General features: G+C 45.1%; 1 protein-coding gene across 1 annotated transcript; it reads left to right on the plus strand.

Moving 5' to 3' along the window:
* Nucleotides 1-9,914: 9,914 nt before the first annotated feature.
* Nucleotides 9,915-15,528, plus strand: PDZK1 (PDZ domain containing 1). The gene is made up of 7 exons (XM_005445483.4): nt 9,915-10,127; nt 10,430-10,682; nt 11,684-11,820; nt 13,036-13,231; nt 13,481-13,677; nt 14,177-14,371; nt 15,174-15,528. Exons 1-7 carry the CDS (start codon nt 9,918-9,920, stop codon nt 15,489-15,491), a joined length of 1,506 nt encoding a protein of 501 aa, XP_005445540.2. The 5' UTR covers nt 9,915-9,917; the 3' UTR covers nt 15,492-15,528.
* Nucleotides 15,529-16,072: the final 544 nt, after the last annotated feature.

Below are 16,072 nucleotides of genomic sequence, written 5' to 3' on the forward strand. Positions count from 1 at the left end.
TGGTCAGCAAGAAATACAGGTAAACAGGCACCATTTAGAAACCCTCATTACATTGATTTTTAAGGGATGTACATGCTCCCAGGCAAGAAAGTTCAGCATGATTGGTATAGTCACCATCATAAAGATTTAAGAGGGGGAATATTTTTGTAGCGAAATGTCCACATAAACCTTTTGTCAACAGAACAACGCTTGCAGCGATATATATCATTTGAGCACAGCTTTATTTTCAGAACCAAACATATGAACTATATTAATTCAAATTTAGGATTGGACTTCACATACAACTGTGTTAACAATAAAAGGCACCTTTTAGTCAACTGCCCTTTGTAACTTTACACTTGCATTATAAACATTAAAGATCTACTTTACTGATCTTTCATTAACAGCTCTGTTTTCTACTCCTCTCACGCAGTGGAACAGCCAGGAAAGTGGTTAGCCACAAAGGTGGTTTCTTCATCTCTTCTTAACACAACCTAGGTGAGTGACAATTTAAAAAAAAAAAAAAAAAAAAAAAAGGCACCCCCCCCCACCTGCTTATATAAAAAAAAACCCAACACCCCAAAAACAAAAAACCAGAAGTAATCCAGAGGGTAGCTACATTTTTTTCTTTCTCTTTTTTTTGTAGCACACACTTTCTCTCGTTTTTTTAACTACTCTGACATAAATCTGCGTCAACTCTTCAGATGTGATGTGAATAAGTAGGTTAAATAAGGGCCATCATCCAGGCACGAAGGGGCACACAGTCTCCTCATGTCTGTGTCCAAAACAGGGCCAGGAAGAGACCCGTGCCACACACCCCCTGGCAAAGAGTGAGACTTCAGCAAACAGCACCGAGACCATGCCCTTGGCCCACCACCAGCCACACCAGGCTTGGCTCTCCACCCTGCAGCCCTCTGCCAGCACCGTCAGACTCTGGAGCAAGCCACAGGTACCCCCAGTTCCAGGCTACTGGAAGGCGTGCAGCACAGCTCTCATCTTGTTTCAAATGCTAAGTAGGAAAAACACCATTGCCTTTACTGTCACCATCGCCAATGTGCCAGCAGAGGACATGTTCATCATTCCTTGAAGTCTGGCGGCTCTTCAGGTTGTTACAGAAAACGTGTGGACAAGGATGCTGAGGCATTTACCGCTATGTGTTCAAGCCAGCTTCTTCGAAAGCCTCCCGAAGGGTCAAAATCAGTTGTCTCTGACAGACAATACCAAAACATCTCTACAGGCAGTGCTGTTGTTCCAGGTGGCCTGCTGGAAGCTCCAGAAAGTGAGAAGATATTGCTTTAGGGGAAGGCTAGGACTCACCAAAATCCATGAATTTACTAAAGCCAGAGATCCTAGCAAGTAGGGAAGTTAAAAATACAGGTGCTTCCCTCCATTTACCAACATGCTGAGGAAACCATGTGATCACTTACAAGTACTAAAAAAATGCTCATATTTAATAATTTTTGGTAACACAGGTAAGTATCACAGAATATCTTCTGACCGAACATCAGAAAAGCTTTGTCAGAAAGAGCGATCAAAAATCTTTCGTAAATGTTAACCCACAGAAGAATGCAATGAGGATAGGAACAAAGGGCCCTGTATTACTATAACCAAGCTACAGAGGAAAAGGGACATAACTTTGGAGAAAGCGGGGACACCCCCCCCCCCCCCCCGAGTCTAATCCCTGTGCCAACAGAACCACACCACCTAAGTCACAGCAGCCAACTCCTGCAATATAAGAATACTGTGAATTCAGAGGTTTTCCCAGGTTTTATCACTTTTCCCAAAGTCTTAAAAGGTAAAACCTGTGGTTGGTTGGGGTTTTTTTCTAGTTAGGTTCCTCATTTTTGTAGCTGTATGAAAATGCTTGAGAACACTCTTCCAAAAGGTTCAAGAATGAGAAAAGGAAACATTGCGTGCAAGCTGCCTTTACTCTGACCCACTCTTAAATAATTTTCATTCCGCTGGTGGAAGAACAGGAGAATTTCTGGCCTCAAGGGCTTGTCAACATTGGATGCATTAGCATACCTTCCACACAATTTACACCTCAGCCCCACAGATACAAAGATCAGCTCTAAGACACGCAGGGTCCTGTTCTTGAGCACACATGGAGATAGACCCTCCTCGCACCTAGCCATCAGCTTCCCATGCAGCCTCCTGTCACGGCCCTAGGGCTAACCCCCAGCCTCAACTCAGAGACCCTTCCCCTTGCCATTTGTATTTACTAACATTTCATAATTCACCATGCCAGAAACTTGAGTAGTCTGTGGACTGTCTCCTCCAACTCCCGTTTCAAAGCCTTTTGACACTGCTGCACACCCTCTACCTCCTTCCCATTTGGAACACGACCGTACTTTCCCTTCCAGAAACACAGAATGCTCCTATGTTTTGCTAAAATTTTACATTTGTGTAGCACCTTATTCTTGAAAAGGCTTGTCTGGACACAAAATGACCTCAAGTGACTATCACAGTGGCACTACAATAAAAAAATACATCTTGCTTTGTCGCAGCACTATCCAAACTAGCCAGCTGCAAGAAGGTTTTTACCACCCCATCCCAGGTTAACTTCAATAAGCAGTTTCCACACCTGGCCCCGGCACAGCCACCGATCCCCCACAAGGTTTCTAAAGTTCATCTACTGTCCGTGCTGTTTCTTCATCCTCTTCAGGCCAGTCCACCCTCCTTCTTGCCTCTGCTGCGTCTGGAGTCTTCCTTCACCTGGGGCTCCTCTTCCAGCCAGCCTCTCCTCATCTGGGTCCCCTTCTTCTCCCTGCTTCTCCTGGGGCCAGTCCTTGTCTCTCCTACATCTGGGGTGCTCTCTCTCCTCCCTCTGCTTCTTCCAGGTCTCTCTTCATCCAGGGCCCCTCTTCATACCCCTTAGAGCTATTTAACTACTTAGCAGGAACCAGCCACAGCTGCACCTTATCCACATCAGCCAGCCCACCTCCACTGAAGCCAGCTTATAGCCATATATTATCAATGTTAATTAACCTGCCTTCATTCCTCTCTAATTCCTCTACATTGCTTCAAATGCTTCCTTGTATGCTGACCTGAGATTCTTGCATGTGTTCCCATTCACACTGTGCTTAGTGAGAAACTACGAGCCACTGTGATTCTCCTTCCCTTATGTCCCTCCTCATCCAGTCTTTGTCCTCCTCGTCTGAAAGATTGCAAGCGGGAGACAGGGCAGGGTCTGACTTCTCTGGTGCTTACAACATTAGGGTTCACTCACTTGGTTTTTTAGATTGTATTTTACACAAAGAGGAACAACTCCTAGTCACAACAGGCTTGTAAATCCACTTAGAGTAAGTGGATTACAGTCAGGCTTTTATGACACCAATGACTTTTCTGTTGCAGCGCATTTAGGTAATGCTTATTTCTATTACCTCTCCTTTGAATTAAACAGTTGGAACAGACAGCCAAGGAAAGCACAGGTATTATTTCTAATAATCCAATTCCACAGCAAGTTAATGAGAGAAATATGTAATTTTAAAGCTTTCTAAAATTGAATGAGATTTTTTTAACAAGAACTTCACATGATCAATTCGTTAAGTATCTTGGTATACCAAGATCTCAAATTTGGAGGCTTCCCCCTGCATTAGAAACACCATCGGTTCAGTCCGTGTCTATAAACATATCCTATACATGCCTATGGCCAGTGAATAAGATTTGCCCTTGCAGTGGGTTGACCCCAACCAACAGCCAAACACCCACCCCGACTCCCTCTCACTCCTCTCCTGCAGGATGGGGAAAAAATAAAAGGAAGGCAAGAAGACTCGTGGATTGACTTGATAGGAAAAGTAAACTGCACATGCAAGCAAAACCAAAAAATACCAGGAATTAATTTGCTCCTTCCCATCAGCAGGCAGATCTTTAGCTACTTCATGGAAAGCAGCAACTCAACATGCACAACAGCTGCTTGGGAAGATTGCCATGACAACAAACATCTGCCCTTCCTCCTCCTTTCACCAAGTTTTAATGCTGAGCATGACATCAAATGGTACGGAATATCCCTTTGGTCAGTTCGGGTCAGCTGTCCCCTCCCAACCTCTTGCTCATCCCCAGCCTTCTCACTTGGGAGGGCACAGGGGAGAGGAAGCACAGGCTGTTCAACACCACCCAAAAAAGTGATGTGCTATCAACACTGTCTTAGCTACAAATGCAAAGCACAACACCACACAGGCTGCCATGAAGAAAGTTAACTCCATCACAGCCAGACTCAGTACAATCTCAACCCCTTATTCTGTACCATTCACATCATGCTCAGGTCACACATGATCCGACGTATCTAAGGGTCCTCTGTCCCATTCATACACTGCTTGATTTCGATATCCTACTCAAACTTTTCCACTCTATTTCTCAATCCTGAAATTCCTCCTTACTTACAGCTTACATTACATACTTTACATCCAATAGGTTTATACATCCTCATTAACCATTATACCTTGTCGCTTGACAGATATTATCCTCCCATGCCATGCTCCCCCTCCCCCAAATGTCCATAAGAACAGTCGGTGACTTCGGTGCTATCTGCCAAGGAGATCACTCAGGACAGGAGAAGCAGCATGTTGGATTGCTGAGCACCAAGACCGCTCGGGCTGGGTCAGCGCTGCACTCACGTGGCTCCTCACGAGGCTCGTTCTCCATCGGTTCAGGCAATTCCTGCTGTATTGCTTCCTATATCACATAAGTCAAATCACAGATTATTTTCCCCTAGAGATAAATCTCTTCGAGATACACAACCAGATTCCCACTTCCTTCTGCACCACCCGTCAAGTGCATCTGGGTCCTCGAGCAAAGACAATCGCACAGATGGGCTTTCCTTTCCCCAAGGGAGAGCAACCAACACTGCCTTTCCCAGCCACTTACCTACATGTCCTGTGGGGACCTCATCTCCTCCCACAGTACGTAGGGGCTTTGTTTGGCCAGTTAGTAGATCATCTGATGGTAACCAGCCAAGTGGCTTCTGCTCCCACTGCTTCCATTCCCCAGTGCCCACTGCTCTCAGCACAGTCTTTAACAATCCGTTGTATCTCTCCGTCTTTCCAGAGCCTGCAGGTGACGGGGACATGATGCACCAACTCAGTGCCGCGTTTCTTGGCCCCAGGAGTGTATGAGGTTATTTCAGAAACAAGTTGCACTGTCTGACTTGATTCTTTCTGGGGTACCATGACACGGAACTTGACTTTCAAGGCTCAGGATGGCATTTCAAGCAATGGCATGGTTTACAGGGTATGTGTCCAGTCACCCAGTAGACACTTCCACCACAGTGAACACATAGCCCTCACCTTGGCAGAATCAGAACAGTGGTCCAGTACAGCAAATCTGCCAGGCTTCACCATATTGATAGCCCAGCTACCTCCCCCCTCTGTTCCAGGGAGGCTTTACTCACATGGGTCACCCCACTGCACTGCATGTTTCACGTGTTTGATGGCCTCAACAGTCAGGGCTACCTCTCAGTGACAAGCCCATCCCAGTTACCATCCTTACCTTTTTTTCATCCTATTTTCTTCCCCTTTCCTTTAGAGGAAGGGAATGAAAGTGGCTCGATGGGCACCTGACTGCTGTCTGAGGTTACCCATCACAATCCTCTTTTGGCATCCAACATGGGGACGCAGATTTGAACCAGTAACCTCTTGATCTGCAGTCGAATGCTGCTGGCCCAGGTCAACTCACAACACAAACCTGCTCCCTTTAAGACATTCCTTACGGCTGGAGAAGGCTGTTGACCAGAGCAAAGATCAGGCTTGCCGTGGATGAACTCCTTGACTGGTTTTTCAAGTATAATTATTAGTAGAACAAAATTCAAAGCTGCAGAGAAATGCATATGATTAGCACTTCTGCAGGCAAGGACAAGGCAGCCTAACAAGGTGTTGAACACATTCAGTGAAACTTGGTTAAATAAATCATCTTTTAAATCAACCTTTGCCCAATCAAAGTCCAGCCTTACTTATAGGTACAGCCACAAGAGAGACAGAAAAATAGAATTCCTGTAAAGGCTGCTCCACACAGACACACAGGTAAGAAATTCCTTTTTTGCTAATCCCTCTTCCCTTAGAAAACTCCTCTTTACAACCCAAATAATTTTGCGTGTAAAGCTTTCATGCATTGAAAGGAGTAGCATGCAGTGCACGGCAATCTTCCCTCCATTTCTAAATGTGAAGAAATAACCTTTCCCATAAAAGCCTACTGTTTCTTCAGCTTTGCATACCACCGGCTTTGCAGGTTAATGTCAGGAATTAGCAGATTCCCAGTGTTTGTCAAGAATAGGGCGGTCCAGTCCTATACGGACTTAGTCCCAGTGCAACTAGACACCCAAAAAAGCACAAAGCACCTGATGGAGGGGAACAAGTGAACCACGATCTGCAGGCTTCCCATCCCTGTATGCGGAAATTCCCCATGTTCGCCAGCTCCAGCGACATCTGTGCCAAAGCCCCACCGCACAACCATGCTGTTCTACACGCTGCCCAGCTAACCTCAGCAGCGTGCTTTCAGCTTCAATAGCAAACAGCCTGTAGCATGGATGGCCACAGAGGTGGTTCTGCTCTGCTGTAGGTTGCTATCATGGAAGGATTTAACTGCCAGCTACTTCTAAAAAAAAAAGGAAAAGAGAAAAAGGCCAGTTCCCACATATATGAGTCACACAGGTGGTATAAAAAGCAGAAAAAACACAGAGTTGCAGAGACATCTACGTGCAAACAGATGAATTTTCTTAGTATTTATTAGGCTGTGAGTAGCGGCTAATTTCTGCAACACAACTTTGGCCTTTTGACAGGCTTCTGTCAGTAGAGACGGGCAGAAAGAGAATCTTTCCAGTAAAATACAAATCGATTTGCTAATTACCTGGACTTTCCAACTGGAGGAAGTTGTCTTCATTTGTCTTGTTCCTCTATCACCATGGATCTCTGGCACGAGTTCCTAAGACATCTTTGGAGTTGTTCCCTGGTAACAACTATTGCTTACTCCCTAGTATGTAGCATTCCTGCTAATGGTATGCATCACCCAAACCGGTTTCATTACATCATCAAAGCACAGAAGAGTTTAGGTTGGAAGGGACTTCTGGAGGTCATCTGGTCCAGTGCCCCATACAAAACCAGCCCAACTTAGATCAGGTAGCTCAGGGCTCCATCCAGGTAAGTAACTTCAGGGACAGATATTGCACAGCCTCTCTGGGCGCCTGTTCTAGTATCTGACAGCCCCCAAGATGAAAAGCCGTCCTTATTCCTGTCTAATTGGAATTTCACTTGCTGCAGCCTGTGTCTGTTGCCTCTCAAACTATCACTGTTATCTTCCAAGAAGAGTCTGGCTCTCTGTTCTCCACACAATCCAGTTAGGCAGTTGAAGACATCAAGATGATCTTCCCTCTACTTTCTCTTCCCAAGACTGAGCAAACCCAGCTCTCTCAGCCTCCTCAAATGTTACGTGCTGCAAAACCTAAACCACCTCAGTGGAACAGCTCCAACGTGACAAGTACTTGGGGAGCTCAAAACTGGAGACAGTATGCACATGTGGTCGCACAAGTTCCAAAGAGAGGGGAGCAATCCCTTCCACTGACCTGCAGGCAACACTCTGATATCACCTACTTTCAGTTGACCCTGTTGACCTTCTTCACCGCAAAGGGACACCACTGATGGGTCCAACTGGGGCACTGAGCACTGTCTGGTAACACTGCCTTCCCGTCAGCCTGTATTGTTGTGCATGGTCTAGATACAGATATTATTTTTTTTTTCCCCCAACTTTTCTTTGTCAAACTTTATGAGGTTCCTGTCAGCCTATTTCTCCAGCCTGCTGAGGTCCCTCTAACTAGCAACCCTAACCACTAGCCTGTTGACTGTGCCCCCTTGATTTGGTATCATCTTGTTGAGGATGTACTCTGTCACAGCATCTGTATCATAAAGACATTAAACAGTATCAACCAATTTTCTGCATCATCTAGCGGTCTGCTTATCCAGTATATATGTCACCAAATGGGCTACACTGACCGTACTATGCGCACAAAGTCATCGCAAAAGTTAAGGTGAACAGCACCCACTGCTCTGCTTTTCAGAGAGCCAGTCCACTCACCGCGTAAAGTTACCAGGCTCACCAGGTATCATAAAAATCGGTAAATCCATACTGCCTGACCCCAAACACTTTCCTGTCCTTGGCAGATGTACCTTGACACAGCTTCTAGGAGGATCTGCTCCAAAACCTCCAGAGGACAAAGGTCAGCAATCTGGTACCAGTCCCCAGCATCAAGTACACTCTTTAAGCAGCTGGCCTCAAATTCTCTGGGGAAGTAACACAGCACCCTGGAGACACGGACGGGAAATTCTGCTCCAGTTGTCACAAATTCATTGAGAAATCATTTGAATCAAACTACTGCAGTTACTTCCACAGCCTGTCATTTCTACACCAAACTTAATTTATTTCCTTTCTCACACAATGCCACATTTTTATACTGATAACATCTCATGTCATTGTTAAAGCCATCAGAGTGGGAGACAAAGTTTTAGTCAGGCAGCAAATTGAGGCTTTATGGTCATTTCAGGATTCCTGTAAGAATCACAAGCATGCTGTCTCCACTCCTCTGTTTTGTTCCACACAGACTAGGCGGTATTAAATTAGCTCTCCTGCAAGCGATTACCTGATGGCACATTCGCATTGTCAGCAGATGTATGCCTGAATATTCCATGCTTTTGTTAGACCTCATAACATGCAAGCGTCTCTTACCCAAGTCCCACATATAACGATATACCGAACTGGAATAGCTCTGTTAGCTCCCCTTCATAACAGAACCAGAGTGTTTAATTAGGAGTCAGAGGCAAACACGGAGAGGTCCAAGAACTTCACCGGTAACTTTGAAAGGACACAGAAATAAAGCAAGTGCACCGTTTTGTATGAAAATGGAGACACAGAGATACTGACCCCAGCAAGAGGAAAAAAAAAAGTTTGTAAGTGGAGACAAGGAAGGGTCTTCCTAGTTCCTTTACAGTCCTTGCTATCCACCCTCCAGTGCAAATCCTGCGCTCGTTAACAGTGACACACCAGGTACAATGTCTTTCCCCAAAACTTATTTTTGTTTAGCTAAAGGAATCAAGAACAGGAAAGCCTGGTTAGGACAATGAGGTCCTTCCTTGATCCCACCTGCTCAGCCATCTGCACAGGCTGCCCAGAGAAGCTCTAGTCTCCATCCTTGGAGGTATTCAGAAGGCTGAGAGAGCTGGGACTGTTCAGCCTGGAGAAACAGAAACTCAGGGAGAACTTAAAAGTGTATAAAAATATCTAAAGGGAGGGTGCAAAGGAGGAGCCAGGCTCTTCTCAGCGGTGCCCAGCGACAGGGCACGGACAAACACAGGAGGCTCCATCTGAACATAAGGACACTTTTTTGCTATGACAGTGACTGAGCATTGCGCAGAGGTAAGGGAGCCTCCCTCCTTGGAGATACTCAAAAGCTGTCTGGGCTTGGTCCTGGGAACTGGCTCTAGGTGGCCCTGCTTGAGCTAGGATGTTGGACTACTTGATCTCCATAGGCCCCTTCCAACCTCGACCATTCCGCAATTCTGCGAAATCCCATTTTGTCACTTAACTTTCCTACAGTGTTCCAGCATTTTTGTGCTGCCATTATTCTTCCTCTGTAAGACTTAACTCTGGTCTTAAACCCTCACCTCAATTTTCACTATATTACCACAGGCTGACAACTTCTTTCTTCCAGTTCTGCGTCTCGCTTAACTTCATTTGAGATAGGGAGACAAGAAAAGCAAGGAAGGAGAGAGAAAAGGGATTGGTTCCTTCTCCCTAGTCTTGACAACTACCTTCAGCTTCACACAGCTGGATTTCCTGGGAATCAAGACCCCCAAGAATCCTGAAGCAAACTGTCTCACTATGTATTTAGAGGGAATATATCTAGGTAAGCTTACTGGGTTTATTCACACACAGCCTTTCCATCCGGTCTGGCAGAGATGACTTCTATTCTCCAGCCCCGAGAATGTAAAGTGACCAAAAAGCCCCAAAAGACCTACGGATTCTACCTGCGCATTGAGAAAGACACAGCAGGGCATCTCATCCGGAACGTGGAGAAGAACAGTCCAGCTGAAAAGGCTGGTTTGAAGGATGGAGACAGAGTCCTCAGGGTTAACGGTGTGTTTGTAGACAAGGAGGAACATGCACAGGTATGTCTGTCTAATCTGGGGCCCACACCACTCCCTCACCACTATGTGAAGTTTTCTCTTCCAGTTTTTATGGCATCTTCAGCTAGGAAATCCAAGAGCTGAGTCAACCGCTCTGAGTAACTCCCTGCATCATTCATTACCCACCATGGGCACAAAATGTCTTTGAGGTGCCTCCACCCACAATACATACATAAGCGGAGGGATGAGACAACAGAAACAGCAGCCAGTGCAACCCTTGCTGGGGCGAGCTCTTAGTTCAATCACTCCAGCCTCTGCTTGCCATTTTCCTTTGTCCACTACAGGTGGTGGAGATTGTCAAAAATAGCGGGAATTCTGTTGTACTGCTTGTTCTGGATGATGTATCCTATCACAAGGCAGAAAAGGAGGGAGTGAACCTGGAAGAGCTGGGTCAAAAGGTGTCGACAGGACAGCAGCAGGAGCAGCAGTCCCCCCTGCCCACGGCCAACGGAGCAATCGCTGCAGTTCCACAGCCCCGGCTCTGCTACCTCGTGAAGGAGGAGAAAGGCTACGGCTTCTCTCTGAAAAGTACAGGAGGTGAGAGCCTGGGGAAGAGCCGTGGTGCGTAGACACACACGTGCCTGCACACACACACACGGCAGCAGGGACAGAGGCAACCACGGTTAACACACGGGGGCCAGTGGAGACACACAAACTGCTCTTACTGATGGAAAGAAAACCAAGAAGCAGAAAGAGGAATTCAGATGCATCTCTAGTCCATTTCTGTTCAGCGTACACAGTGCATGGTTCTCTGAGGACAATTCCTATGAGGACAATTCCTATAGGGTAGGGAAAAGCTGAAAAAAATATCTAAAAAGAATAAGCTATTTTCTGCTTGTTATTTAAGCCTCCTTACCAAAACCAAATTCATAGTCCCTGCTGAAATACCAGATACACCCTCACGATGCCACATCAAGTCCTGTTCCATTCCTCCAAATCACCTCAGGAATCAGCACACAAGGTTCTAGACAGCTGTAATAAACACTTTCCCTGATTTGTAAGTTATTTTATTTAGAAAGTAAGGGATTTTGAACCTCTTTCCACATATGCCTGTCTTCCAAGGCCAGTCAACAGAATAGGGAAGTCTTCTGGAAAGCATCACCTCTAAAGAGGGTATTTTGGAACGCAATATAACTGAACGACCAAACATGGAAGCCTTCCAAACCAGGAAACTATGAAATTTATAAAACAATAAAAGCGGCTCCTCACTTCAAACTGCGGTGGGGGTACACGTGTGTCAGAAACCAAAGCCCTTTCAGCTATCTTAACCAGCCCCTTTGGCACTCCTGGTAAAGAAATACACGATTGCTTGAGTTGCACATGGTGAACAAATTCCTCCCACCCCCACAGAAGTGATTCTTCCAGGAGAGAATTAAGTGAGAGCGGTGTGTCTGTGTGGAAGGTTTGTAATGCCACTGTAATATCACATCAGCAGAGTCCAAGAATCTTTAAGGACGTCAGTGCTGAGTTTCCTTAACCATGAAATCCAGGTCTAATTCAGTGACTTACCCCGTGTAATAAGTTTTCATTCATTTTAGGACAGAAAGGGTTGTTCATAGTAGACCTTGCACCACAAGGAGCAGCCGCAAAGGCCGGTGTCCAAAACAACGATCGCCTGATTGAAATCAATGGAAAAAATGTGGAAAATGACACCCATAAGGAAGCGGTGGAAAAGGTATTTGTTTGTATACTGATTCATCTTCTGTCCTGGCCCACTTTCACAGCAACCCACCAGGGTTACTGAGGAGGCAGGTCTGGCTGATTTGAATGCTTCACAGTAAATCTTGGAAGCTACTGTCCGTGTATCCTCACCACGGCAGAGCACCCCTCTGCTTTGTCAAGCAGCCTCTTGAACTGACTCTGAATGAGTACTACCATCAAGACAGGCCAAAGAATTTTAAATAACAGAAGTATACTGCTGCCAGGAACCCTATTAAATAAATCATGCTCTGTTCCTAGAAGACCTGGAAATACTCCTAATGGTAAGAGGACAAGTGATCAAATGTGGTTTTCAGGGTAGGAAGAGGGGTAACTCTCTGATGACACAGCACAGAAGAGGGAAAAATCATGATTTTAGACAGTAGTTCCTTTCTCCCGTTAAGAAGCCCAAAACTAATGAAAATTGCTGTGCAAGTGATTTACCTGGCCTCAGCTGCAAAGAATGTTGCTAATGAGGCTTCCAGCTTTCCACTATTGGCACTGCTAAAATGCAGCTGGAGCAGAAGAGACTTTAGAGAGCCAAGAGACAGGCAGTACATGCTCTGCAGTCCAGCATCACAATTCAGTGCACACTAACTACAGAGCCACGCAACACCTGTGTTTTGTTAAGCTACTAGAACAGCAGCAGCAGCGTGATGCTGGTTAAGATGAGTAAAAAAGCGCATCCATTAGACAAGAAATGAATAAGAGAAGGGTGGACTTAGAGAGGCTGAACAGGAAAACAAACCCCAACCCTCAGAATCAGCAATAGCGATGGAAGAGCACCAAGGGAGACAGAAACTTGACTCTTGTCACTGAAATCTATAATAGTGGTACTGATGGCATGGTATGTCTATACTGTAGAGGTTCACATCCAGATAAGCCAAGCGCTATCTACTGAGGCTCACTGGATTCTACTGGAACCCTATGCCACCCTCATGGCACCCTACAGCTAATGAAATCTAGAAAACTTCCTCATACGTATGCTGCATCTTACATGCCTGAGATCTTGTCATGGTCCAAATTTCTGACAGGAGAGGGGGAAAAAAAAAAGAAAAAAAATCAACTTACAGTAGCATGGCCTACACCTTATGACTCATTCCTCAACAGCACCCACACACCACTATCAAAGTATCTACAATTCCCACATGTTGTTGAAGGGGTGACATCTGAGACTAATGTACTATCACAGGTGAGGAAGTCTGAAAATCATGTTATGTTTCTACTTTCAAATGAAGAAACGGACCGCTATTACACAAGCCAGAAGATGGTACTGAGCAAAGAGAGTGCCAGCCTACGATTGCTTCCCCTCAAACCACGACTTATTGAGATCCAGAAAGGAAAAAACGGTTATGGCTTTTATCTACGGATGGAACAAAATACTGGTGGTAAGAACCAAGTTCACACACAGACCATGACATTTGCAATAGTTTCTTCCTGTATAAGGTCTGCAGACCTCATTCTCTTTGGCTTCTTACTGGTCATCTAGGAGACGTCCTCTATAGACGTGTTGCAAACAGGGAAATGGTCTCAATCTGAAGTGCAGTTCTGACAATTAGCCTTTCCCGTGCATTCTAATGTCTTTAAACTAGCAAGCGTATGCCTTCACATCAGTCTTTTTCCCCTTCTGATCTCAGATCATGTCATCAAGGATGTTGATTCTGGAAGCCCAGCAGCCAAGGCGGGTCTCAAAGACAATGATATCTTGATAGCTGTCAATGGCGAGCAAGTGGATGGTGTGGACCATGAAAGCGTGGTGAGAAAAATTAAGCAGCCTGAGGCAATCACCACACTGTTGGTAGTGGATAAGGAGACTGATGCCATGTATAAACTGGTAAGAAAATGCAAACTACTGCTAATTGGTAATTTGTCATTACGAAGAGACATACGCAGCAATGGAACAGCCAGTCTGCTCTGATGGACACTGCTTCAACTTGCAGGAAATGTCCAAGATACAGCCACATTTCAGCAGCTCTCCTTGCACTTGTACAACAAGTCACTGAACACCCAAATTTTTGGCCTTTTCCAGATTTTTATAGGCACTAGTGGAACAATTCTAAATTTAAACATGCCACAACAAATGTTCTAAGTTTAAGACAGCAAATTCAGAGCTACACAGCTGTGTAACCATTTATGAACATTTCAAAGTTCCCTTCTCACATAGATCAACGCTGCGCTTTTCTACTCGGCCAGAAATTAATAGCAAATAGTTGTTCACTGCAGCTCAAGTCTGAGCCATTAAAAAGATTTCAGACTATGCTGAGCATGAAAGCCTAATACAGATTTCACAACCGAAGCATTTCTGTTAAAGTTCTATTTGTCACTCTTTTCAGGCTCAAATTTCCCCCTTCTCATACTACTACAAAGTACAAGATCCAACGCCAGCTAAAACGGAGGACAGAGTGGAGCTGCGCACAGAGCAGAGTGTGAACCACAAGCCAAGGATCTGCAAGATGGTGAAAGGGCCTTGTGGGTTTGGCTTCAGTTTAAACATGATCAAGAACAAACCTGGACTGTTCATCAGTGAGGTACTAACGTAGAATGAGGCACAAGGAAAAGCTCAAGCAGTCTGTTGGCCAGTTTCCTCCCTTCTGCCCTGCGAATACATTCCAGAAAAGCCACAAAAGCCAAGTTTCCTCTCCAGTGCTCTCAGATAAGACCTGTGCTTGATAAAGTCAGACTGACGTTGTAGGACCAAGATAAAAAATAAGCACCAGAAAACATTCCTTATTCTGTTAAGATACCTAGAGGGAAGGGGAATCCAGCTTTTGCATCATTATTTTATTCGTAAGGCTGGCATGCTAACATTTGTAATTTTCTTTTTCCCCCCCATTTACTGCAGAACATCCTAAATCTAAGAGACACCTTCACCCCCCTCTACCCACCTCCTCCGAATTCTACAGCTGGCAGAAGTCAAACCTTGACTGTCTCAAATTCTGTCTGTATCTTCAGCTTTCTCAAGCGGAGGGGTTCCACTCATTACTAAGAAATCCAGGAAATGTAGTAGTTAACTTTATGGGCAGGGACCTGCAAATAATAAGGAAATCTGTTTTCTACCCGTCTTCACGATTCTGCCGTGCCACATTTCTACAGTGAAAGCCTACCAAAGCCAAGACGCATTTTAGATCTCAAACTGATGGGTTCCATGTTTATTACGTCTAGGCCTATTGCCTCTCCCAATTCATTTCTGTCCCAGAAATCTTCCCCTCCCCATGCTTATCTGGCTGCCTTGTAAGGAAAGCAGTCCCACACTAGTCTGGCTAACCATCAGCTGCTAATGCATCTTTCCAAGTTTTATGCTAATATCCCAGTTCAAACTTCCCTTTGCAGGTACAGAACCGCGGGCCAGCTGACACAGCAGGTATAGAAAATAGTGACTTTCTGGTGGAAGTGAACGGGGTGAATGTGATCAGTGAATCCTACGACAAAGTGGTGGCAAGAATCCAAGACAGCGGTGACAGACTAACACTACTGGTGTGCAGCAAAGACGCTTACAATTACTTCCAGGGCCAGAACATTCCCATCACAGCCTCCATGGCGGATCCCATCCACGACACTGCTTATACAGAAAACCGTCTGTCAGAGCCAGAGGCAAACTCACCTGAACAGAGGGAAAGGGTGAGTAATACTGCATTAAATAGGCGTTGAGGGATCACCTAGGCGATAGGCACGTAACTTTTTGCAGCTAGTACATATTCCTGAGCTAGGATTTTTAACTTGAGCCCGGTTTTTACAAGTCAGTCTATGTTATTAAAAGGGAAGTTGCAGTCTGATTATCATAAACAACTCTTCCTTTCCCCACATGTAATACAGGTATCTTTAATGCGAGATTAAATCACAGAAAGGATGCACATACAAGAGATTTTACGGAACAAGAGAATCCAAATATGGTAATCCTTAATGCAGACGGGAAACAGGCAATACAATCCTGAAAGTACAGGGCAAAGTGCTTAAATACACCGAAAAGCGTAAACCACTTTGGGGAAATCGGGTGAAATATTTCAAAACAGATCGTTTTGTAGAACAATGAACAACTGACAGGTTATGATGACATTTTCTAGGAAATGTGCAGACTTGAAATTATTTTACTTCATGCCACCAGAAAGAACCCGAAGCGTGACAGAAGTCAGAAAAGCGGGAAGGTGTTTCTTCTTGAAACAGTAGTCATTTTGAATCCTCTGTGTAGTCAGCCTTAAAATATTTAAATGTTTCTGTTCTGATCATGCAAG

The sequence above is a fragment of the Falco cherrug genome, chromosome 2 (assembly GCF_023634085.1).
Source record: "Falco cherrug isolate bFalChe1 chromosome 2, bFalChe1.pri, whole genome shotgun sequence".
Classification (NCBI taxonomy): domain Eukaryota; kingdom Metazoa; phylum Chordata; class Aves; order Falconiformes; family Falconidae; genus Falco; species Falco cherrug.